The 23,588-nt window shown below is 34.2% G+C and overlaps 1 protein-coding gene across 1 annotated transcript in view; it reads left to right on the top strand.

Annotated features, from left to right (window-relative positions):
* Nucleotides 1–1,523: 1,523 nt before the first annotated feature.
* Nucleotides 1,524–23,588, top strand: part of LOC107597200 (filamin-B-like) — a 44,250-nt gene continuing 22,185 nt past the window's right edge. The window contains exons 1-21 of the mRNA XM_016288155.1: nucleotides 1,524–1,714; nucleotides 1,808–1,951; nucleotides 3,260–3,383; nucleotides 3,469–3,629; nucleotides 4,372–4,462; nucleotides 4,580–4,749; nucleotides 4,873–4,990; nucleotides 6,080–6,342; nucleotides 6,412–7,009; nucleotides 8,811–8,984; nucleotides 9,672–9,834; nucleotides 11,157–11,317; nucleotides 12,421–12,588; nucleotides 13,354–13,477; nucleotides 13,570–13,723; nucleotides 15,053–15,242; nucleotides 16,592–16,839; nucleotides 21,474–21,576; nucleotides 22,768–22,920; nucleotides 23,190–23,291; nucleotides 23,382–23,555. Of these exons, the coding sequence (XP_016143641.1) occupies nucleotides 4,879–4,990; nucleotides 6,080–6,342; nucleotides 6,412–7,009; nucleotides 8,811–8,984; nucleotides 9,672–9,834; nucleotides 11,157–11,317; nucleotides 12,421–12,588; nucleotides 13,354–13,477; nucleotides 13,570–13,723; nucleotides 15,053–15,242; nucleotides 16,592–16,839; nucleotides 21,474–21,576; nucleotides 22,768–22,920; nucleotides 23,190–23,291; nucleotides 23,382–23,555 (2,887 nt within the window). The 5' untranslated portion in view covers nucleotides 1,524–1,714; nucleotides 1,808–1,951; nucleotides 3,260–3,383; ... (2 more) ...; nucleotides 4,580–4,749; nucleotides 4,873–4,878. The remainder of the gene's footprint in view (nucleotides 1,715–1,807; nucleotides 1,952–3,259; nucleotides 3,384–3,468; nucleotides 3,630–4,371; nucleotides 4,463–4,579; nucleotides 4,750–4,872; nucleotides 4,991–6,079; nucleotides 6,343–6,411; nucleotides 7,010–8,810; nucleotides 8,985–9,671; nucleotides 9,835–11,156; nucleotides 11,318–12,420; nucleotides 12,589–13,353; nucleotides 13,478–13,569; nucleotides 13,724–15,052; nucleotides 15,243–16,591; nucleotides 16,840–21,473; nucleotides 21,577–22,767; nucleotides 22,921–23,189; nucleotides 23,292–23,381; nucleotides 23,556–23,588) is intronic.

Here is a 23,588-nt window from a genome sequence, read left to right as displayed (position 1 = left end):
CACTATTAACTAGTTGCTTATTAGCATGCATATTATTAACATATTTTTTAATGAAATTTAAAAAAAATTTTTTATTGTAATTATTTTTTATTAAATCTGCATATCTTATGTGGATGCTACGGATTGCACAAAATAAATGTTTAAACAATTTGCATTGCATAAAGTAAAGTGTTTTTTAGAATTATTATTCTCAATACTTTCTCATTATGGTCATTTTTATTTTTTTTGGATTTTTTTTACATTTAATCTGCAGTGGGTGCTACACATTGCCATGATTTAAATAACATTTAATAGAACTATATGATTCTTATTACTCTCAAAAGGTTCTCATTATTGTAATTTCTAACTTAAAACTATTTCTTTTAGTTATAAAGCTGCATAGGCTGGATTGGCAAATCAAAAATATTAACAATTTGCATTGCATTAATTCTAAAGAAAATGTGTTTCATTTTTACAGAAATAATATCACATTTTCGTCACAGTTAAATGCATAAAGAGGTTGTAAAATAGGCTTAGTTTATATAATATAATATATATATTTTTTCCTTTTGATTTTGGAGTGATTTGTGCAGTGGTAGAGTTTGTTGTAGTGCTACCAGTGCTGTTGTACAGGTGGAAACAGATCGGCTCCAGATGTTCTGAGTGTCTCGTTGCATCAGTGTTGTTCAGATCTGCCAACCGGATGAATCTGATCATGATTGTTTGGGTATGAAGGCATAAGCGTATATAAACACACGAGGCTTGGGGTAAATGTGTGTGTTTGGTCTAAATCAGAACAGACCGTGTTCTAGATGATCTGTGTGTGTGCTGGGATTCAAATCAAGACTGGATTTATTGTGTTCAGATTGTGTCATTAAGGATCATCAGGGAATTTGTCTGATTGCAAACGGCTCGTTTGTACATGTGAAAGGGTTTAATGTGGAGTTTATACTACATGATCGTCCATTTGTAAAATATTTAATTCACTGGATTATGGACAAAATGCTCTCGCTCTCTATATGTGTGTGTGTGTGTGTGTGTGTGTTCACAACAAATGCAATGCTATTTTTAAACTATTTATATTTCTAAAATAAAATATGTAAATTGTGGCAATGTGTAGTACCAACTTGTAAAAAAAGCTTATAAAATTATAATAAAAAATTATAAAAATAAAAATTGCAATGATGTAACCTGTTGAGTAAGAGTTATTAAAACAATTTAGCAATTAATGTGATGCAATTTTTTGAAAAATATTTCTTATTATTCTCAAAACATTCTTATTATTATAATTTGTTTATTTAAATTATTAATTGAAATTTTTAAACTTAATTGTTTTTCCTTTTTAAATCCGTAATTTAGATTAAAATTCAATGACTTGTTTTTAAATCAATTCATCTATTGCTTTCTTCTGATTTGTCTCTCATTAGGAGAATTATCCATCATTGCTTAAAGAGTATTTCTGTTACTGCAAAAGCACAAACATCCTATAGCAACAGAACAAAGAAAAATAAAATGCATTAAACAAATACAAATTGTGTTGTTATTGCAAAAAGGGCATTGCATTTGTGCGTTTACTAGGCTATTAGGCACGTTTGTTTTTCACACGTGTGGTTGTTTGCAGGTCAGGGCTTATGGACCAGGACTGGAGAAGTCTGGCTGTGTCATAAACAAACCTGCTGAGTTCACCGTCGAGGCCAAAGATGCCGGAAACGGACCGCTGGAAATCATCGCACAGGTTCGGCCGAGCATCAGCTAATAAATGTGAGCGACACACACCAGTCTGAACTGAACTCACCCATGTTGCGTTTGACTTCATTTGTTTTCCCAGGATGCAGATGGAGTCCCCATCGACGTGAAGGTGAAGAGCAAAGGGGATAACGTGTATTCCTGCTCGTACACGCCGACCTCAGCCATCAAGCACACGCTGGCCGTGACCTGGGGAGGCGTCAGTGTTCCCAACAGCCCCTTCAGGGTAAGAGCGACCGAGAAGGAGCCTTCAGCTGTCAGTACTAACACACTAGAGCGACTAATCACACTAACTACAGCTGATGCTCTTAACACTTCACCAGCCCAATATAAACCGGTCATCATCATAACCACCTCCGTTATGGAGCGCCGCTGCTATACTGTCAGATCATTTCAGCTGTTCGCTTTGAGTTTAATGCGGAATATGAGAGATTGCATTGGTGATATGGCTTTAGGGAATGAAACGGCAAAATGCACATTGTTTTACAAAATGTTTAGTTGATTCGTTTGAAATTGCATTGCATGTTTCTTAAGATTAGTAGGGTGAGCAAAAGCATTGTATTTTGTTTTCAAAAACTCATATCAAATTTAATGCATATTATTTTTAATCAATTAGTTTTCTTCTGTTTTTTTTCTAATTAAGAGAATTATCCATCATTGCTTAGAGTATTTCTGTTCATGTAAAAGCACAAAATCCAAATACATTTCAGTATGTTTGTAACATTAAGTGATTTTTAAATGTTTCCAAAGATTTTGCACAGTATGAACTTGTATTAGATTATAATGTTATACGCTGACAGCTTTGACTGCAAAATGGTGATTTGTGGTGCTTTTTCCAGAAGTTAAAAAAGAAAAAATATTCTCAAACTTGAGCAAATATTTAATATAGAACTAACTTATTTATATTCACTAATAAAGAATGAAGGCCAAAATAAGTTTGACTGAATTAATATTAGTATTTGTTAAATGCACACATGAATTGAAGCATTATTCCATTATATAAACAAAGTTTAGAGTAAACCTTTACTCATACGTCACTCTGTATTCATGCTTTTGTGGTCCTTGCAGTCCATTTCACAAAACAAACTCACTGCACAGTTTTAAAGAATGCAGCTTGCTTTTACTTGACTGATCATGCAAACACTTCACAATGTCAAACTCTGGAAAAATGCAGCTTTCGAACTGAGTACTAACATGTTTATATTTACAGAAGGGAAAAAAGGGGTCTTTTCGTTTACTTTTATGCAATAAGGGTTTGATTTAAAAATGTTGCATTTAATAAATTCTATTACTAAATGTTTGAATGTTTGTTGTGTGTGATTTATGTGAGTTTGTGTTTATTTGCATGTTCCTGGTTATCTTGGAAAAATAACTCATTTGTTAACTCTTCAAATCTTCAATAATCCTTTCTGCACTCTGAAAATGCATCAGATGTTTTTAGGCTTGCTTTGCATTGTTTTTTATTCTCTCAGAATGTGCAATGAAGTCTGCATTACTTGCTGTCATTAACATTCAGGAGGCTTTATTCCATTAGGTGAATGTCGGAAAGGGAAGCCACCCTCACAAAGTCAAGGTGTTTGGGCCAGGAGTGGAGAGAAGCGGACTGAAGGCTCATGAACCGACGCACTTCACCGTAGACTGCACTGAAGCTGGAGAAGGTAATGCGCGTTTACTGCATTCACTAAATTCAGTGCTATTTCATGTGAGTTACACATGGTGTGTCTTGTGTTGGTGGTTCTTCAGGTGACGTCAGTGTCGGTATCAAGTGTGACGCTAATGTTATCAGTGATCAGGAAGAGGATGTTGATTTTGACATTATTCCCAATGCCAATGACACCATCACTGTCAAATACATTCCTCCTGGAGCGGGACGCCTCACGATCAAAGTGCTTTTTACTGAACAAGTGAGTGACTACCATAGGGATATGTAGAAAACATGATCATTTTCCAGTCTTTGGAAATATGGTGTTTTCATTTTAAATGATTATTTCAGGGCATTCCATGTTAAAGTATCATAAATGTATTCTTTTTTTTTATTCAATTTTGTTTATATTTATTTAATACTCATTTATTTTTCAAATGTATTAGAAAATCATGTTATAATTTTATTTAAAACTATTTATATTTAAATGCAAGATACAATTGGATGGTCAGAACGATTCTGTTATCATTTTATTTTATTTATTTATTTGTTTTTGTTTATTTTATTTTAAATTTGCCATCCAGGTGGATAAAACTAATTGAATGTCATAAATGTATTTGTTTTTATTTATTATTATTTGAAGATATTTATTTTAATGAATTCAAAATCCAAGCGGATTGAAAATCATGTCATAAATGTATTTATTTATTTTATTTATTTATTTAAAGCCATTATTTAAATTCAAAATCCAGGCCAATTGGATAATTGTATGTCAGTTTTATTTTTTTATATATTTTTTAAGCTATTTATTTATTTTAATTAAAAAAAGAATTCAAGTCAATTGAAAAATTATGTTGTAGTTTTTATTTCATTTATTTAGTTTCTGATATTTTATTCATATTTTAATGCAAGATCCAAAATGATGGCCCTGACAATATTATTATTCATTCATTCATTCATGCATTTTAATCCAAGAAAATATGATTTTAAATGATCCGTTTCAGGAAATCCCGGTCAGTCCGTTCCGTGTTAAAGTGGATCCCTCACATGACGCCTCCAAAGTGAAAGCAGAGGGACCAGGGCTCGCCCGAGCAGGTGTTTTGTCTGGTTTGATGATAAATGGTTTGACCTTATCAAGAATCTGGGTTTAATTTGATGACTTTTGAGTCTCATTGAGTTAATTTTTCCCATGCTGTATCTTTGTACCATCAGGTGTGGAGAGTGGAAAACCAACACACTTCACTGTTTACACCAAAGGAGCTGGCAAAGCTCCGCTGGACGTGCAGTTTTCTGGACCTAATAAAGGACAGCCCGTTCAAGACTTTGAGATCATTGACAACTATGACTATTCCCACACTGTCAAATACACACCGCTCCAGCAGGTAGGGATCTGCAATGGAGAAACACACATTTAAAAGCAGTTCAAGGATTTCAGATTGGTGAAAGGGACATCTTTTATTATTTATCTTCTGGCATCATCATTCTGCTTTGCTGTACCAATTCAGGGAGAGATGGTGTTAACAGTGACCTTCGGTGGAGACCCTATTTCTAAAAGCCCCTTCGCTGTGGGTGTAACGGCTCCGCTGGACCTTAGCAAGATCCAAGTGGATGGCCTGGAAAATCGTATGTCATTTAAAAAAAAGATATCATTTATTCTTTCATTCTATGTACATTTTAATTCAAGTTTCAGTGAATGGCCTGGAAAATTTTGCATTTTGTTTATTTTAATTTTAGACAATCTTATGTTTATTTATTTATTAAACAATTTATTTATTGAATGGCCTGTTTTGTTTTATGCAATGCTATGTTATTTAATTATTTATTTAATAAATATTTAAATGTTACTCCAAGGTCCAATTGGGTGGCCTGGAAAGCTGTGTTTTTATTTTTATTTTATTTTAAGAAATATTTATGTTTAATAATAAATATCTCCATTTTAATCCAAGTTTCAGTGGATGGCTTGGATATTTGTGTATTTATTTAAATTATTAATTAATTTATTTATTTATTTTCGTTTTGGATAATCCTTTATTTATTTATATATTTATTTATTGGAGCCTGGAAAGCTGTGTTTTTATTTTTATTTTATTTTAAGAAATATTTATGTTTAATAATAAATATCTCCATTTTAATCCAAGTTTCAGTGGATGGCTTGGATATTTGTGTATTTATTTAAATTATTAATTTATTTATTTATTTATTTTCGTTTTGGATAATCCTTTATTTATTTATTTATATATTTATTTATTGGATGGCCTGTTATTTTATGTAGTCCTGTTATTTTATTTATTTATTTAAAATATTTATATGAATATTTTTATATTTAATAATACATATTTAAATGTTAATCCCAGGTCTTACTGGATTGCCTGGAAAATGTATTTGTTTGTTTGTTTAAATCCAAAATCAAAGTGTATGGCTTGGAAAACTGACACATACATGTATACATACATACATAAATACATTTTATTTATTTATTTATTTATTTTAGGTAGTTATTTAACAATTTTTGTATAAGTGGTTTTATTTTAATTAATTTATTTAATTTTGTATTTGTTTTATTCAACAATAAACAGAAGTTAATGTAATTTTATTTTAAAATGTAGTCATTTTAAAGGTTGCTTAAAATTTTGTAGTAATTTTATTTGAATTAATATCAATTTTTAATTTTTTGCTTTTAAAAACAAAACCCCATGTAATGTTTTATTCCAGGTGTGCAAGTGGGCGAGGATCAAGAGTTTGCTATTGGTACAAGAGGAGCAGGCGGACAGGGCAAACTTGAAGTCAAGATCACCAGCCCCTCGGGGATGTCCGTGCCCTGCGTGGTTGAGCCTCAACCAGGTAAAGGAGCCAGTCTAGTGAAGTACATCCCCAAAGAGGAGGGCGTTTACGTGGTGGAGGTTGTCTACGATGGCAATCCCGTGCCAGGAAGCCCTTTCCCAGTTGAAGCCATGCTGCCTCCTGATCCCAGCAAGGTATGTTGAAGCAAAACTGATTTGACTTCATTTAGAAGAGATCATAACTTAGTGGTTCTGTCTGTGCAGGTCAAAGCGTTCGGTCCAGGATTGAAAGGTGGTCTTGTAGCAAGTCCAGCTGAGTTTAACATTGACACCAAGGGCGCTGGAACCGGTGGCCTCGGTCTAACCGTCGAGGGTCCGACCGAAGCCAAAATCGAGTGCTCTGACAACGGCGATGGCACCTGCTCTGTGTCGTACCTCCCCACCGAACCCGGAGAGTATCTAGTCAACATTCTCTTCGAGGACGTCCATATTCCCGGCTCGCCCTTCCACGCAGACATCCAATATCCGTTTGATCCCACCAAAGTGGTGGCATCCGGATCCGGGCTGAAACGAGGCAAAGTAGGCGAGATCAGTGTGCTGAACGTCGACTGCGCCAAAGCTGGACCGGGCCAGTTAACGCTGGAGGCCGAGCCTGACTCTGGAGCCAAAGCCAAGACTGAAGTTCTGGACAACAAGGACGGGACCTACACGGTCACCTACGTCCCGCTGACGGCCGGTATGTACACACTGCTGCTGAAGTACGGAGGAAAGACTGTCCCCAACTTCCCCGCCAAAGTGACTGTGGATCCGGCTGTTGATACCAGCAAAGTGAAGGTGTTTGGACCAGGAGTTGCAGGAGAAGGTATTGACATAAACATCAAGAGAAAACACCATTTTATGTTCACTTTTAACCACTGGTATTGTTCATTTGGGAGTCACACTTGTGTTGTTCGCGGTCAAAACTGACCGGAGGCCATAATTGTGTGATAATTTTATTTTTGTGAGATGAATATACTGTTTCATTTCAATAATGTCAAGAGAAAAAATAAAGAAAATCATCTATAATACCAGGGTGTAGCCATTAGATGCCTGTATAGTAGGGCTGCACAATTAATCTAAATTAAATCGCAAAGGCAATAAATCACGATTAGGCAGAAGCTGCGATTGTCATGCATATCTTTCAATGAAGCACAGTTCTGTGATCAGTAGTAAATCTCCATCCGAAGGCCAGAGGCCGCTCTCGCTCTGAAAATGCAAATATCCCCCGAAGAAGAAATCCAGGAAATGCCTATCGCTGCAGCTGAATAAACAGAAGATTTAACTGCTTTCATTGATTCAACGTGGTTTATCTGAGTTTTTATTATTATAATTTTCATCGTAATAAAGTATATCTATAATGAAATGCTAATCGACATAGCCTTAATCACTGCTTAGAATACAATTATATATTGTGTGTCTTAATTATTCTGTTTAAGGAGCCATATCATCTCACAGAAGGATTTATTTCAAGCACTCGACTGACGTTATGAAGTGAGCTTGGAGTAAAAACATGTTATTAAATGTGGTATTTTCACGTGCTCTCAGATGGAGCAGCATTTACTACACAGAGCCGTGGTTTACTGAGAAGACACGCAAACAGCTGTCATTATCGCGAACAATTTCGTCGATTTCATAATCCTATGATTATATCGTCTGCTATTATAAACTCGATTTTGCATAGCTTTTCAGAGAACTACGACTCTGTGTAGTAAATGCTGCTCCATCTGAAAGCACGTGATGGAGATTTACTGCTAATCACAGAACCGGCTTTACTGACAATGTGCATGACAATCGCGATGAATCGCGTTCGATTAATCGCGCAGCCCTACTGTATAGTCCTATATTTTCAGAGCTGTGCATTCCTTAGTTACTCAGCAGTGTTTTCAGGCATAATTGCTTAACTTTTGTCATCCCTTCGTCGTTGTGCACTTTTTCTCTGCATTGTGGCTGATTTGTAGATTGTACACACAAAAACATCTCTGTATTTTCATATTTTTGCTTATTTCTCATTCATTTCATATAGGTAATTTTTGACCACAAACGCCACAAGTGTGGCTATTTCTTTTACACCCATTTAGCTTTTTCGAATTAAGTCCATCATTTTGGGGAGGGGTCACATAGCGAGTAGCGACTGCCGTAAAGGTCATGGCGTTTCATACTATTTCAATGAAGTAGCAATTTTCCAAACTTTTTTTTTTGGTCTAAAATGACCGAACAACACCAGAGGGTTAAGGATGAATGCATCTTGTAGGCAATTTTGCTTGATTTTTGCCTTCCATGATTTCTATAACCTTCTTACCATTCCTTTTTCTTGTAACCAATGGAAAAGCATCTGAAAATGTGTTTTTCTGTATGCTTTATCTTCATGATATTGGTTTACTTGATTTCTGGAGACTTTTCATTTTGGTTTCGTAACAAAATCTATTTGAAAAGATGTTGTTTTGCAGGCCCTGCATGTGTTGTCATGCTCTAAATGGTGTAATCCTTCAGTGCAAGATGGCCCTGAAAACCAATTTTGCTGAAAGTTGAATTAATTAAAAGGCAGTGACATTTTTATAGAGGAGATGCATAGTTTTGTGAAACATTTTCAGTGTTAGTGTATGCTTTTCCTCTCTGCTCTGCAGGAGTTTTCAGGGAGGCCACCACTGACTTCACTGTGGATGCACGAGCTCTGACCAAAGTTGGTGGGAAACACATAAAAGCTCATGTGAAGAACCCGTCAGGTGCTGCTACAGACTGTGTTATTAGTGACAACGGTGATGGGACTTATAACGTGGAATACACACCGTTTGAGAATGGTACGATGCACAACATCCTACTTAAATGCCCTGAAAATCGTATGTTAGAATTGTATTTGATTTATTTATTTTCTAATCCAATTGGATGGCTTGGACAATCCTATGTTTTTATTTATTTATTTATTAATTATACAAGGTCCAATTGGGGTTTACATTACATTCATGCACTTGGCAGACGTTTTTATCCAAAGCGATAAGCTGAATGTAATGCAAGCTATATGTTTTATCAGTGCATTCAATCTCTGAGAATTTAACCCGCAAACTTTATAACAGGCCTCTGCCGGTCCTGTAGAGCCACAGTCCTGCAGAGCCTCCAACCCTAATCAAACACACTTGAACAAGCTAAGAAAGGTCTTTAGAGTTACTAGAAAGCAACATGCAGGTGAGTTTTTATCAAGATTTGAGCAAAACTCTGCAGGACTGTGGCTCTCCAGGACTGATGTTGGCCACCGCTGATCTACTGTTTGAGATACGGGAGCGCTACAGGTTTCATCTTGCACTTGTGTATTTTGAAGAACAGCAATAAAGCTTGCTAGAAAATATTGCTAATTTAGCAAGATTTATGAGGTGACAGGCTCGTTATCAGCGGCAGCACGACCATGTCTGATTAAGGCAAGATGCTACAGGAGAGACCATTGCTTTTCTTTCTTGCAAGCTGAGTGTGATTCTTCTGTCTGCTCGCCGCAGGAGTCCACAGTGTGGAGGTTCTGTACGATGACACTCCTGTTCAAAAGAGTCCGTTCCAGGTCGGGGTGGGTGAGGGCTGTGACCCCTCACGTGTGCAGGCCAAGGGCCCGGGTCTGGAAGAAGCACTGACTGACAAACCCAACAAGTTCTCCATCGTCACCAGGTGAAAGTGCTTCACAAATCATACTGTACATTTGTCATTTCATTTAACCGTTAGATTTACCTGCACTATACCGCTCAAAAGTTGGGGTCAGTAATTAAAAAAAAAAATTTTTTTTAAAGAAATTATTACTTTTATTCTTCAAGGATGGAATAAATTGATCAAAAGTGACAGTAAAGTAATTAATAGTGTTACAAATAATGTTTACAAATAATGTTTTATTTCTGTTCATCAAAGCACAACTGTTTTCAACATTGATGATCCGAAATAATAATTAGATATTGATAATTAGAATAATTCGTAATAAGAATGATTTCTGAAGGATCATGTGACACTGGAGTAATGATGCTGAAAATTCAGCTTTGATCACAGAAATAAATTACTCTTTAAAACATTCACATAGAAAACAGCATTTGAACAACATTTGAAATCAGTGTTATAGTTTTTTTTTTTTATTATTGATTTTCCATAAACTGCAAATCACAATAGACAAAGACATCAACAACATTCATTAATTTGGAGCTTAAGAAAAGAAAGAACAAAAACAAGTAGAGCGAAAGAAAGAAAACCGCTCAAATATCCAAATTTCAACATATTGGTAAAAGTTCTCATCATACAGAAGTTTTCATCCATGAAATTCAAACAGCATAATATTGGCAATCCCAGGGTCCAAATAATTTACTAATGGTTCCCGTACTTTGTAGAAAAGGTCCGTCTTTGAATCAATTATAAGGTATTCCAGTGCTAATAGCTCCATTAACACTTTTTGCCAGTGTTATTATAGTTAACTAAAACATTTTCATGGCCTGAAATAAAATAAGATAAATAAACAAAAACCTTACCTTATTTTATAAACTTATTTGAGAACACTAAATGAAAATGAGATAAAATAAAATTAATAAAAACTACACAAACATATTTAATAGTGCTGTCAAACGATTAATCGTGATTAATCGCATCCAAAATACGTTTTTGTATGCGATTAATCATTTGACAGCACTAATATTTAACAAAAACACAAACACAATGGCTACATTTACATATTACTAAAACTTTAAAGTTAAAATTAAAGCAAAAAATGTAAAAATAAAAACTCATTCAAAATAATAAAAACTATAATGCTAATATAACACTAATATTTTAATTTTAATGTTTTATTTATGTTTACTGTTTTTGATTTAAATGAGCATGAGGCTTCTTTCAAAAACATAAAAAAATCTCATCAACCCCAAACTTTTGAACATTAGTGGAGACCTTGTTCTGTACTCTATCAAGAACATAAATATACTAAAATGACCACTTGAGCTGTCTTTTGATCCGTACAGAGGAGCTGGTATCGGTGGATTGGGAATAACCGTGGAAGGTCCGTCTGAGTCGAAGATGTCCTGCAAAGATAACAAAGACGGCAGCTGTAATGTGGAATACACCCCGTATGTGCCTGGTCTGTATGACGTCAACATCACGTATGGAGGACAGCACATTCCCGGTACGTGAAACGGATTTATTTTTTATCCCCAATACACCACTTAAAGCTCAGAAGCAGCCTGAAGAAAGCATTACTGGAGCTTTGAGAGATGCAACCTGACATGTTTTTAACCAGAGTCCCAGTTTTCTTGAATTGTGGCAAACATTTTTCATTAGCGTTACGCCTGGGATACAAGATCTCGTGGATCTGAGGAGAGCAGCTACTGCATTCTCACTGCTGGACATTACGAGCTCGCGTTTCATTGAAAACATTCACCGCCAAGACCACAGTGCACGATTCTCCCACACAAACGCCGCTTCCAGATTGTTTAAATCAAGTCTATAGAAGCTGCTAGAGCAATATTTCAGAGAGTCATTGAGTTATCAGACTACAGGCTTGTGGAAACAAAATCCAAACTCACTCAGAATACTTAAGAAACTGCATAGCAATGAATAAAACATGCTAGCATTGTGACAGCCTGTTTCTACAACCGAGAGTATATGTGACCCTGGACCACAAAACCAGTCATAAGGGTCAATTTTTCGAAATTGAGATTTTTACATCATATGAAAGCTGAATAAAAAAGCTTTCCATTGATGTATGGTTTGTTAGGATAGGACAATATTTGGTTGAGGTACAACTATTTGAAAATCTGGAATCTGAGAGTGCAAAAAAATCTAAATACTGAGAAAATCGCCTTTAAAGTTGTCCAAATGAAGTTCTTAGCAATACATATTACTAATCAAAAATTAAGTTTTAATATATATACAGTAGGAAATTTACAAAATATTTTCATGGAACATGATCTTTACTTAATATCCTAATGATTTTTGGCATAAAAGAAATATCAATAATTTTTACCCATACAATGTATTGTTGGCTATTGCTACAAATATACCCCAGCGACTTAACACTGCTTTTGTGCTCCAGGCTCACATATACAAATCTTATTTGAGTTGTCATTATTGGCTTGTTTTTAACTTGTCATTGACTTCCTGTGTCTTGGGTGTTAATCTTATTTATCCGCCGTTTCTTATAATGGCTCGGTTTGAATTGCGTTAGCATGCATGGAGGCACTAGTCAGTGTCTGAATGTAAAGGTCTTTATCTCTGTTTGTGTTATAGGAAGCCCATTTAAAGTGCCAGTGAAGGATGTTGTTGACTGCAGTAAGGTGAAGATCTCTGGGCCTGGTGTCGGTTCTGGAGTGAGAGCTAAAATCCCACAATCCTTCACTGTGGACTGCAGTAAAGCTGGTGTCGCTCCTCTCTCTGTGGCTGTGACTGGACCTAAAGGTAAAAATGCATTTACATAAGGCTCGTGCATTACACTGATTTTATTTTTCCCCATTTTGTTGGGCTTATTTATTTAGGGGCTTTAGTTTTTTTTTACTGAAATAAATATTTGCATGATGCATAGTATATATGTAAACAATTATTTATTTATTTATTTTAGGTTTTTTGTTCTGAATGAAATACATACTGCAGAGTATGTAGACATTTTATTTATTTATTTTAATTCATGGGAATTTGTTTTATTTTGTTCTGAATTATATACTAGCATACTTTTTAAATATTAGCATGCGTAAACACTTATGAATTAATATTCACTAATTTCTTTATATTCATTCTTTTTTTGCGTCCGTAAATAATAGCATACTGCACGGTATATAGTTAAATTTTGTATGTATGTATTTATTTATCATTCATTCATTTATAAAAAAAATTTTTTTTTGCCTTTTTCTGAATTAAATAATAGCATGCTGCACAGTATATACTTAAGCATTTATTTAGTTATTTATATGAATTAATTCATATTTCTTTTTTGCCTTTGTTCTGAATTAAATGCTAGCATACTGCACTGTATATACTTAAACGTGTGATTTATTTAATTTTTTTAAACTTGTGCAACAAATTGTTTCTAACAGAAGTGTGCTGCTTTATCGTTCTCACTATGTTGCATGTTTAATTTACTAAGATTGGTAGCAGTTATCATTATGTAAGTAATTTAGTTATTTTGCTTTTGGCAGATCAATCATATAATTGGCTTGTTGATTGCAGGTATAGCTGAACCAGTTGAAGTCACAGATAACGGTGACGGCACACACACAGTGGCCTACACGCCGTCTGTCGAGGGCTCGTACTCGGTCGCAGTCAAATACGCAGACGAGGAAGTTCCACGCAGGTAACCCGTGTCAGATTCACTCGCTCCGTTCACAACCACTGTGAGTGCTACTGTTCTCTAAATCAGACCAATCCCTCAAACATCTCTTCTAGTCCGTTCAAGCTGCGCGTTCAGCCCACTCATGATGCCAGTAAGGTGCGTGCCAGCGGCCCCGGGCTCACCACCGGCCTCTCGGCCAGCTTCCCGGTGGAGTTCACCATCGACGCCAAAGATGCCGGCGAGGGCCAGCTGTCTGTGCAGATCACCGTGAGTCCTGACGTCTCCAGTCTCAGCTTCCTCTTGTGGTTTGAACAAACGGATTAGCGTTTCAATACGTCTGATTATTATTGTGTTTTTCAGAGGTTGGTTTGAATGTTTTCAGTTGGCCAACAGACTCTAAAATCACATTTGGATTTAGTTTTTGAATTGCAGTGGAAAAATTTAAAAAAGATTATTTCAGACTTTTGACTGGTGGTTTTGGGGAGTACATGTGTTATATATTATATTATATTATATTGAAATTATATTATATCGTTTTTAATAAATAATATTTAATAAATAATTTTGATAAACATTTTAAATTATATAGTTATTTTAATATTATTATTATTAGTAGTAGTAGTAGTAATAGTATGATTATTATTAGTAGTATTTAACATTTAATATTATAACATATAGCATTTTTTTTTTTTTAAATAAATTGATTTTAATTGTTAATATTTAAGTATTATTAGTATTAGTAGTAGTATTTTAAAAGAATGATACTAGTAGTAATCTACTGCTACTACTGCTACTATTTTCTTAAGCTAATATTTTTATATAGTATATTTTACAATCTTTATAATAAAAAAAAATATATATATATATATTCATTGAAGTAGAAAGTTTTCAGCCAGCCAGCAGGCTGAAAATCACATTTGGATTCAGTTTTTGACTTGCAGTGGAAAATATGAATGAGGATCTGCAAGTATCACATAATAGCATATTGTGACATTCATCTTTCTCTTGGATGCAGCATGTTATTTTATCTTTTGAGAAGGAACTGCTCCGGTGATCCAGTATTAGGTTAGATTTTTCTGACTCTGAATGCATTCAGCGAGACCGAAGTGGCCAGCAGTGAGATAAATGATCTTCATGCAAAAAAGTTTTTGTTTGCATAATGTGTGTGTGTACTGTGTATATTTATTATGTATATATAAATACACATACATACAGTATATATTTTGAAAATATTTACGTCTATATTTATATTAATATAATTTATATTATAAATAAATATTTAATATATAAACAACATATTTTTCTGAAATATTTACATGCAATATATTTTTATATAATATTATATTTCTTTATATTTATGTATTTATTTTAACTGAATTTTTCATATTTATTATTTTCATAATTAACAAATTTATGTATGCTATGTGTTTGTATATGTAAAGCTGATGAAAGCCAAACAGCAGCAGGAAGTCCAGGGGCAAGCTGAAGCTCTTCCTCCTCAGTCCTGCTTCTCATTGATGAAGCTCCTCTCGGTTTCTCTGTTTCAGGAGGCTGAAGGTCCTGCAGTCGTTTCATGCTGTTTCTCGTGTGTTTCAGGATCTGGATGGTAAACCCAAGAAAGCCAACATTCAGGACAACTGCGACGGAACCTACAAAGTGTCTTATGTGCCTGATAAGGTGGGCCGTTACACTATTGTGATCAAGTACGGCGGAGACGAGATCCCCACTTCTCCATATAGAGTGAGAGCGAGCGCTACAGGAGACGCCAGCAAGTGTACAGTCACCGGTAGGCCTGGTTTTGGATGTATTTTTATATTATAATTAATATTGTTTAAATCAAATTATTTTATGTTTTATATATTTTTTTAATAATATTATTACATTTTTTAAATATTAGATTTCTTTATAGTTATGTATTTATTTTAACGGTATATTTCATATTTATTATATTCATAATTAACAAATTTATGTATGCTATATTTTTATATATGTAATTAAAATATGTATTGTATATAATATATTAAAATGTTTTGATGTTAAAATCTAAATGTATAATATTAAAATGTTTATCTGTGACCCTGGAGCACAAAAGCAGTCTTAAGTCGCTGGGGGATATTTGTAGCAATAACCAACAATACACTGTATGGGTCACAATGATCGATTTTTCTTTTATGCCAAAAATCATTAGGATATTAAGTAAAGATCATGTTCCATGAAGATATTTAGTAAATTTCCTACCGTAAATATATTAAAACTTAATTTTTGATTAGTAATATGCATTGCTAAGAACTTAATTTGGACGACTTTAAAGATGATTTTCTCAATTTAAATTTTTTTACACAGATTTTTAAATAGTTGTATCTCGGCCAAATATTGTCCTTTCATAACAAACCATACATCAATGGAAAGCTTATTTATTCAGCTTTTTGATATATTAGACATGAATATATATGTATATGATATTATTTATATATATATATAAAGGTTATAATTTATATAGTAGTTATATTTAGTGATACATTTTTATTCTATTATATTAGAATTATATATTTTATTTAAATTTCCTAAAATTGTAAATACATTTAGAAATATAAATTATTATTTTTTTAAAATATTTTGATTTGTAATTTTTAAGTCTTTTATTTAAATATTTATTTTAATTGTTTGTAGCCTGAATAACTATGGGAAAATACATCATTTGTTTTGTTTTGTTCAAACCACATTTGTAATGTGGTTTGGATTTTATTTTTGGTAATGCATTTTAGTTTGAAAACGGATTACATTTTTAAATTTTGCACTTCCCACAATGAGCTGCTAGTGTTTGATGCAATAGAAAGTCTCTTGCTTCTGCACTGATGCCTGCGTCATCAGCAAGCCTTGAAATACTAATTTGTGGTGAATAATGCTAATAACTATTTACCTTTATGAATCTAGACCAACTTGACCAAACTGAAACAGATAAGTGGGATAAAAAAAACATATATTCAAAACATGTTCTGCCACAATAACAACTGACCCTAAAATCTGTTAAATGCTTTTAAATCTCAACAATTTCAAAATTGAAAACGCACCAAGAGGAAACAATGCTTCACCGATGCAATCACTCACACATGATCATGGGGTGTGTGTCCTCAGGACCTGGCATCGGGCCGACCATCGGCATTGGAGAGGAGGTCGGGTTTGTGGTGAACACTAAAGAAGCGGGGAAGGGGAAGGTCTCCTGCGTCGTAGTGACTCCAGACGGCACCGAGGTGGAAGCTGAAGTTATCGAGAACAAGGACGGCACCTTCGACATCTTCTACACGGCTCCTAAACCCGGGACGTACGTGATTTACGTGCGCTTTGGAGGGGAGAACATCCCCAGGAGCCCCTTCAAAGTCATGGTGAGACGAAAACGCTCTTAAGAGGAAGCATACTGAAGAGATACGGTTCAGTGCTGTGTGTCATCATATCATCATCTGGAGTTCATTGTTTCTGCTCGTATCGGCTCTTCCTGTGTTAAGATGTAGTTTCTTTGCATTATCAAGACAAATGATCGCACTCGTTTTATTAATGCTTTCATATCTCCTGACGTTACGGGAAGGATTTGATTCAGGCCTGAAACATGCACGCAAACGCTCCATTTCATGCATCTTTGTGTTCCGGATTGTCTCAAAGCGGAATTCATAACACAATTAAAAACACAATGTATTCTCAGAGAGCTGAACGATAAATCAAGAGAGTGATAAAGCTGTGATTGAATTAAATACATGCGCTGTTTAAGGCAGCTGTCAAGTATTAGAATTTATATGGTAAAGGTTTACTGTGAAATATTTTTTAATGCTTTATTTTACAGTAAAATATTATTCAGTAGTAATATTCTTTTATTTAGTTTAATAGTTTTAATAATAATAATGGTAAATAAAAGTTGTGTTTTATAAAATAAGAATAAATATTAGTAAATTAAACTTTGAAACAAAATAAAAAATAGTACTCGTGCAATATATTTTACTGTAAAATAAAAAACAAGTATTTAAGAACAGCAATTTTACAGTATAAGGTTAAAATGTCAATATTTATATATTTAGTGTTTATAGCTGCATTATTTTTATTTTTTTCAGTTGCACATAAAATGTTGGCATTGTCAATATTATGTCAATATATGAAAATATTGATGATTAAATATTAGTGTTATTATAGGTTATAATAATTATAAATGAAACTATTACTGGAATAAAATAATACTAGTGTAATACATTTTACAGTAAAAGTTTTCAAAATTGTAAAAAAAATAATAATAATTTAAAAAAGATTACTGTAAAATTATTATTATTTCATAGTCATATCAATATATAATCAAACAATTTTGAGCCAAATTCTTCTCTCATTGTTTTTTAATTTCAATCAGTATTTTTAACAGAACACATTGCAATTAGATTTTTCTTCAAATCATTCTCAGCATTTCTGCAAGTGGACGTTTATGTAAACTGTGACTTATACTGTACACATTTGTAGCTTCAGTATCTGCCTGTTAGCACAGTAACACATGGAGTTTTGTTACCGCCGCAGCAACAACGAATGTGCTGTGTGCGTTTGACTCTGTTTCTCTGTGTTCCTCATGCATCTGAAGGTTCATGTCCATACATATCATTTCCCAGGCAACAGATGAAGTTCCCATGATGCAGCAGCAGTCAGTCCAACAGCAAAAGGCGGCACCAGGCGTCGGCTTCCAGCCCTGGGTACAAAGACACACGTCTCACCCGTCACCCTTCGCTCTCTTTCAGCCTTCGCTCTGAGCTCCAGCTTCCAGCCGGTCACCTCTCTGTCCTGATGTTTGTCTGTTCTTGACTTCCTATCTTTCATTTAATGGGGTTTCTGTTCAGTTCCTCTGTATTTGAGCACTCAAGCCTTGTTTTTTGCAGGAAATGGTTGGAATTGTTACTTTTCCTCCCTCTCTGGTTGATTAGTCTTGAACATGCTCTGGTTTTCTCACTGATGACCGAAGCAGAGGGAAACTCGATGGCTGAGTGTTTAGACTGATCTAGTTTTGTTTGGAGTGGATACCAGGTTTAAGTTGGTCATTATTAAGACATTAACCTCAGATTGTGCAGAACTGTTATGCGCTTCTCTGCTGCCCTGATGTAGTTTTATTCATAAAGTTTAATAGATGTCATTTCCAAAACCACAAAGCAGATCCGTGAAACACTTAATACTCTTAGCTTTAAAAACACACAATACTGTTCAAAGAAATTGAAGGAATTAAGTATTTTATTCAGCATGGATGCATTCAATTAAGCAAAAGTGACCGTAAAGACATTTATGATGTTGCAAAAGGTTTCTATTTAATATAAATGCTGTTCTTCTTTTAAACTTTCTATACACCAAAGAATCCTGAAAAATAAAATGCATCACCGTTTTCATTGATGATAAATGTTAATAAATCAGCATATTAGAGTCATTTCTGAAGATCATGTGACACTGAAGACTGGAGTAATGATGCTGAAAATTCAGCTGTTTATAGCTGTATTATTACTTTATTTACTTTTTCATTTTCAGTTGCTGCTGTTTGGCACAAAAAAGGTATTATATATCAATATGATGATTAAATATTATTATTATTATTATTATTATTATTCATAATAATAAAATTAGTGTAATATATTCTACTGTAATATAAAAAATCATAAAATATATATTTAGTGTATAGTTGCATTAATTAATTAATTAAGTTTTAATTTTCAATTGCTGCACAATTTGGCCAAAAATGTTGTAATTATATATCAATATGACTATTGAATATTTATTATTATTATTTCATAGTCAGATTAATATTACATAATTCTGGGCAAAATTGTATTTATTTATTTATTTTTAATCCCAATCACAGTTTTTAACAGAAACAATCCAAATTGTGCAGCCCTACTCAGGTGGGGATAGCAGATGTTTATGTAAACTGTTTGACTTCGTTATAGTTATAATGTTAACACGTCTGTCTACCTGTTAGCACAGTAACACATGGAGTTCTGTTACCACCACCGCAGCAGCAACAACTCCTTTCCAACAGGATTGGCCCAATCTGCCGTGTGTGTTTTAGTATGTTTCTTTGTGTTCCTCGTGTATCTGAAAATTCATGTCCATACATATCATTTCCCAGGCAACAGATGAAGTTCCCATGATGCAGCAGCAGTCAGTCCAACAGCAAAAGGCGGCACCAGGCGTCGGCTTCCAGCCCTGGGTACAAAGACACACGTCTCACCCGTCACCCTTCGCTCTCTTTCAGCCTTCGCTCTGAGCTCCAGCTTCCAGCCGGTCACCTCTCTGTCCTGATGTTTGTCTGTTCTTGACTTCCTATCTTTCATTTAATGGGGTTTCTGTTCAGTTCCTCTGTATTTTTGAGCACTCAAGCCTTGTTTTTTGCAGGAAATGGTTGGAATTGTTACTTTTCCTCCCTCTCTGGTTGATTAGTCTTGAACATGCTCTGGTTTTCTCACTGATGACCGAAGCAGAGGGAAACTCGATGGCTGAGTGTTTAGACTGATCTAGTTTTGTTTGGAGTGGACCCCAGGTTTAAGTTGGTCATTATTAAGACATTAACCTCAGATTGTGCAGAACTGTTATGCACTTCTCTGCTGCCCTGATGTAGTTTTATTCATAAAGTTTAATAGATGTCATTTCCAAAACCACAAAGCAGATCCGTGAAACACTTAATACTCTTAGCTTTAAAAACACACAATACTGTTCAAAGAAATTGAAGGAATTAAGTATTTTATTCAGCATGGATGCATTCAATTAAGCAAAAGTGACCGTAAAGACATTTATGATGTTGCAAAAGGTTTCTATTTAATATAAATGCTGTTCTTCTTTTAAACTTTCTATACACCAAAGAATCCTGAAAAATAAAATGCATCACCGTTTTCATTGATAATAAATGTTAATAAATCAGCATATTAGAGTCATTTCTGAAGGATCATGTGACACTGAAGACTGGAGTAATGATGCTGAAAATTCAGCTGCGCATCACAGAAATAAATTACATTTTAAATATATTTTCAAATAGTAAAGTCATTTTAAATTGTAATAATATTTCATATTTTTACTATATATTTGTTCAAATAAATGTAGCCTTGGTGAGCAGAAGAGACTTCTTTTAAAAACATTAACAATTCTTACCAACCTTACCAAACTTTTTGTTTGACCCAGAATTAGTTATTGGTAAATAAGTTTTATCACAAAAAACGTAATCATCATCATCATCATCATATTAGTAAATTAGAAAACAAATATAAAACAACTTTTAAATTATAGTAATAATATTTCACAAATGTTACTGTATTTATGATCAAGTAAATGCAGCCTGGTGAGCAGAAGAGGCTTCTTCTGCATTAAAAAGTCTTACTGACCCCAAAAATTATGTAAAACCGTATATTTGAATTAGAATTAGCTATTTTTGGTAGAGGGTTTTTTGGTCACTATTTAATGTATTTATAATCTGGGATGTGTAGAACTCTTGAAATGAAGCATATTAGAGAGCATAATTTCGCTCTTATTGTTCCCTAAAGTGCTGTCTAGTTAGTCAACTCGCTATGTTTTGTTCGGTAGTGATGTATTAATAATCTTAACACACAGTTGTAAGTCTGGTCATAGCGGTTACCTCATACCTCCTGGGGAAAAACAGAAAGTGTGATTTGTCAGTTATGCATCTTCCTGTATTAGATGTCTCAACATGTTTCCTTCTATGCACACTATCACTTTTCCTCACTTCTCAGATGTTTACCGTGGTTATGGGGATTTTTCTTCTCTCTTTGCTTTGTCAGGTGTGCTGGGGGCCGATCTCTGTCTTCCAGCGTTTGGTGTCTAACACACGTTTGTCTTCTGCTGTGGCTGATTCACTGAGCTGTTAATGTCTGTTCTCATCCACAGCGCTCTGGCTTTCAGAATGGATCACACAGACTGACTAAACGTGGAAATGTTTGACAGGCCGCTGTAATGGATGCGTTTGTAGCGTCCGCTCTCATTTACTCCGATTTCTCCCTCACAGGTTACAGATGGCGCGTATGTTCCTGCCAACAGCGTGAACGGGACGGGGTACAGGCCTTTCGATATGGTGATTCCCTTCACCTTTAGGAAGGGGGAAATCACAGGTGAGAGACTGCAGAAGACACCTGGAGCCGTTGCACAAAACCTCTTAAAGTGAACAGAACTCTTATTCTGCTGCTTGCGAGTTCAATTTGAGACAAATTAAAGGGTTTTCTTAAAGGTTTTGTGCAATCAACTGCAGATCTGTAAAAAAAAAAATATTTTACCACAATATCAAAAAAGAGGAAAAACAGAAAATGCAAGAAAATCATTCATATTTTTTTGGGATCATTAAGAATTTTTTTTTTTTGGCGTTATGAAATTACTTTCTTGTAAACTAAGCCCACTTTCTCAAAATTCTCATTCCTGTAATGCAAAATAATCATCAAAAATATTTTCACAACTTTTATTTATTTATTAACATAATGATAGGCTATACAATAAATACTGCCATTGAAGTATTAATACTAGTAAATTATGTATTTATTGGGGAATGTATGTATTCCCCAATTGTAAGTCACTTTGGATAAAAGCATCGGCAAAATGACTAAATGTAAATGTAGTAAATGTCCATTTTTATATCATTTGTGCTGTATACTTTTTTTCACAATGTTAATGATATTTGTTGGAAATGTTTGGATACTAGTAGTTATTTTATTTTATTTTTTTGTATTTTTAAAAATGTATTTACCATAATAACCAACAGTGACAGCAACACAACACGCACAAAAATAATAATAATTGTATTATTATTATTATCATAAAGGCCAAACCAGAAGTACTGACATAAAGTATTAATACTAATAAATATACATTTTATATATTATATATATATATATATATATATATTTGATTTAGATTTTTTCACATGGTAACAAAATTTGTTAGAAATGTTTCAGTTCTGGTAGTTCATTATTTCATTTTATTTATTTACTTTTTCATAAACAATAACCAACAATGATAACACAACACAAAATAAATAATAATAATTTTACTATTAAAATTCTGTACATACAACAATAATTCCATTGACATTTATAGCCTGATTTTATTTTTTATTTTTAATTGAAGATTAAGAAATGTCATTTAAAATCATGCCAAAATGTCTTAATAGTCCTTTTTTTTTTTTTTTACATAAAATATACCAGATATTTTCCATTTTGTGAGATTCACTCACATTAGAAGTGATGACCTGTAAATCAGCAGTGATATTTGTTCAATAACCATAATCTAAACTGGTAATGTTTGTCTTCCAGGTGAGGTTCACATGCCGTCAGGTAAAAGCGCCCAGCCTGAGATCATCGACAACAAAGACGGGACGGTCACGGTGAAGTACGCGCCCACAGAGGCTGGCCTCCACGAAATGCACATTAAATTCAACGGGACACACATCCCAGGTCAGAGTCCACACACCATCTGTTCATAATGCACCATCAAAACTGATGATGATTATTATTATTAATAATCAAATAGAAACTCTTAAAAATGCTTCTAAATATAATTTTCATATATATTTTATTAATGATAATATTTCACCCCAAAATCAAAGGGGAAAAATAATTAAGTTGTTTTAAAATTATAATTTAAATTATTTAAATAATTTTAAATATAACTTAGTGGTAGTATATCACTATGCAAAAAATCTTAATGGGCCTAAAAAGGTTTAATTTTCTTTTTTTTTCTTTTTTTTTAGACGTGACGGCCTACGGCCCGGGTCTGGTCTATGGCACCGCCAGTAAAACCGCCATGTTCACCATCTACACTGAAGATGCGTCTGACGGTGTGTACTGTACAAACACGCCACGCTCACGCTGCTTCAGCATTTAGCTCAAAACCTTCTGCTGAGAAAACATGCTGTGTTTTGTGTCAGGTGGCCTGGATTTGGCCATTGAAGGTCCGTCCAAGGCTGAGATCAACTGCGTGGACAACAAAGACGGCACTTGTACGGTTTCATACCTGCCCACGCTGCCTGGAGATTATAATATACTCGTCAGATATAATGACAAACACATCGCAGGAAGCCCCTTCACGGCCAGGATCACAGGTACACTGCTAAAAATATATATATTTACTGTAA

This window comes from Sinocyclocheilus grahami, unplaced genomic scaffold, assembly GCF_001515645.1.
Source record: "Sinocyclocheilus grahami isolate Dianchi unplaced genomic scaffold, SAMN03320097.WGS_v1.1 scaffold229.1, whole genome shotgun sequence".
In the NCBI taxonomy this organism is placed as follows: Eukaryota; Metazoa; Chordata; class Actinopteri; order Cypriniformes; family Cyprinidae; genus Sinocyclocheilus; species Sinocyclocheilus grahami.
This window is presented reverse-complemented; position numbering and strand designations above follow the sequence as displayed.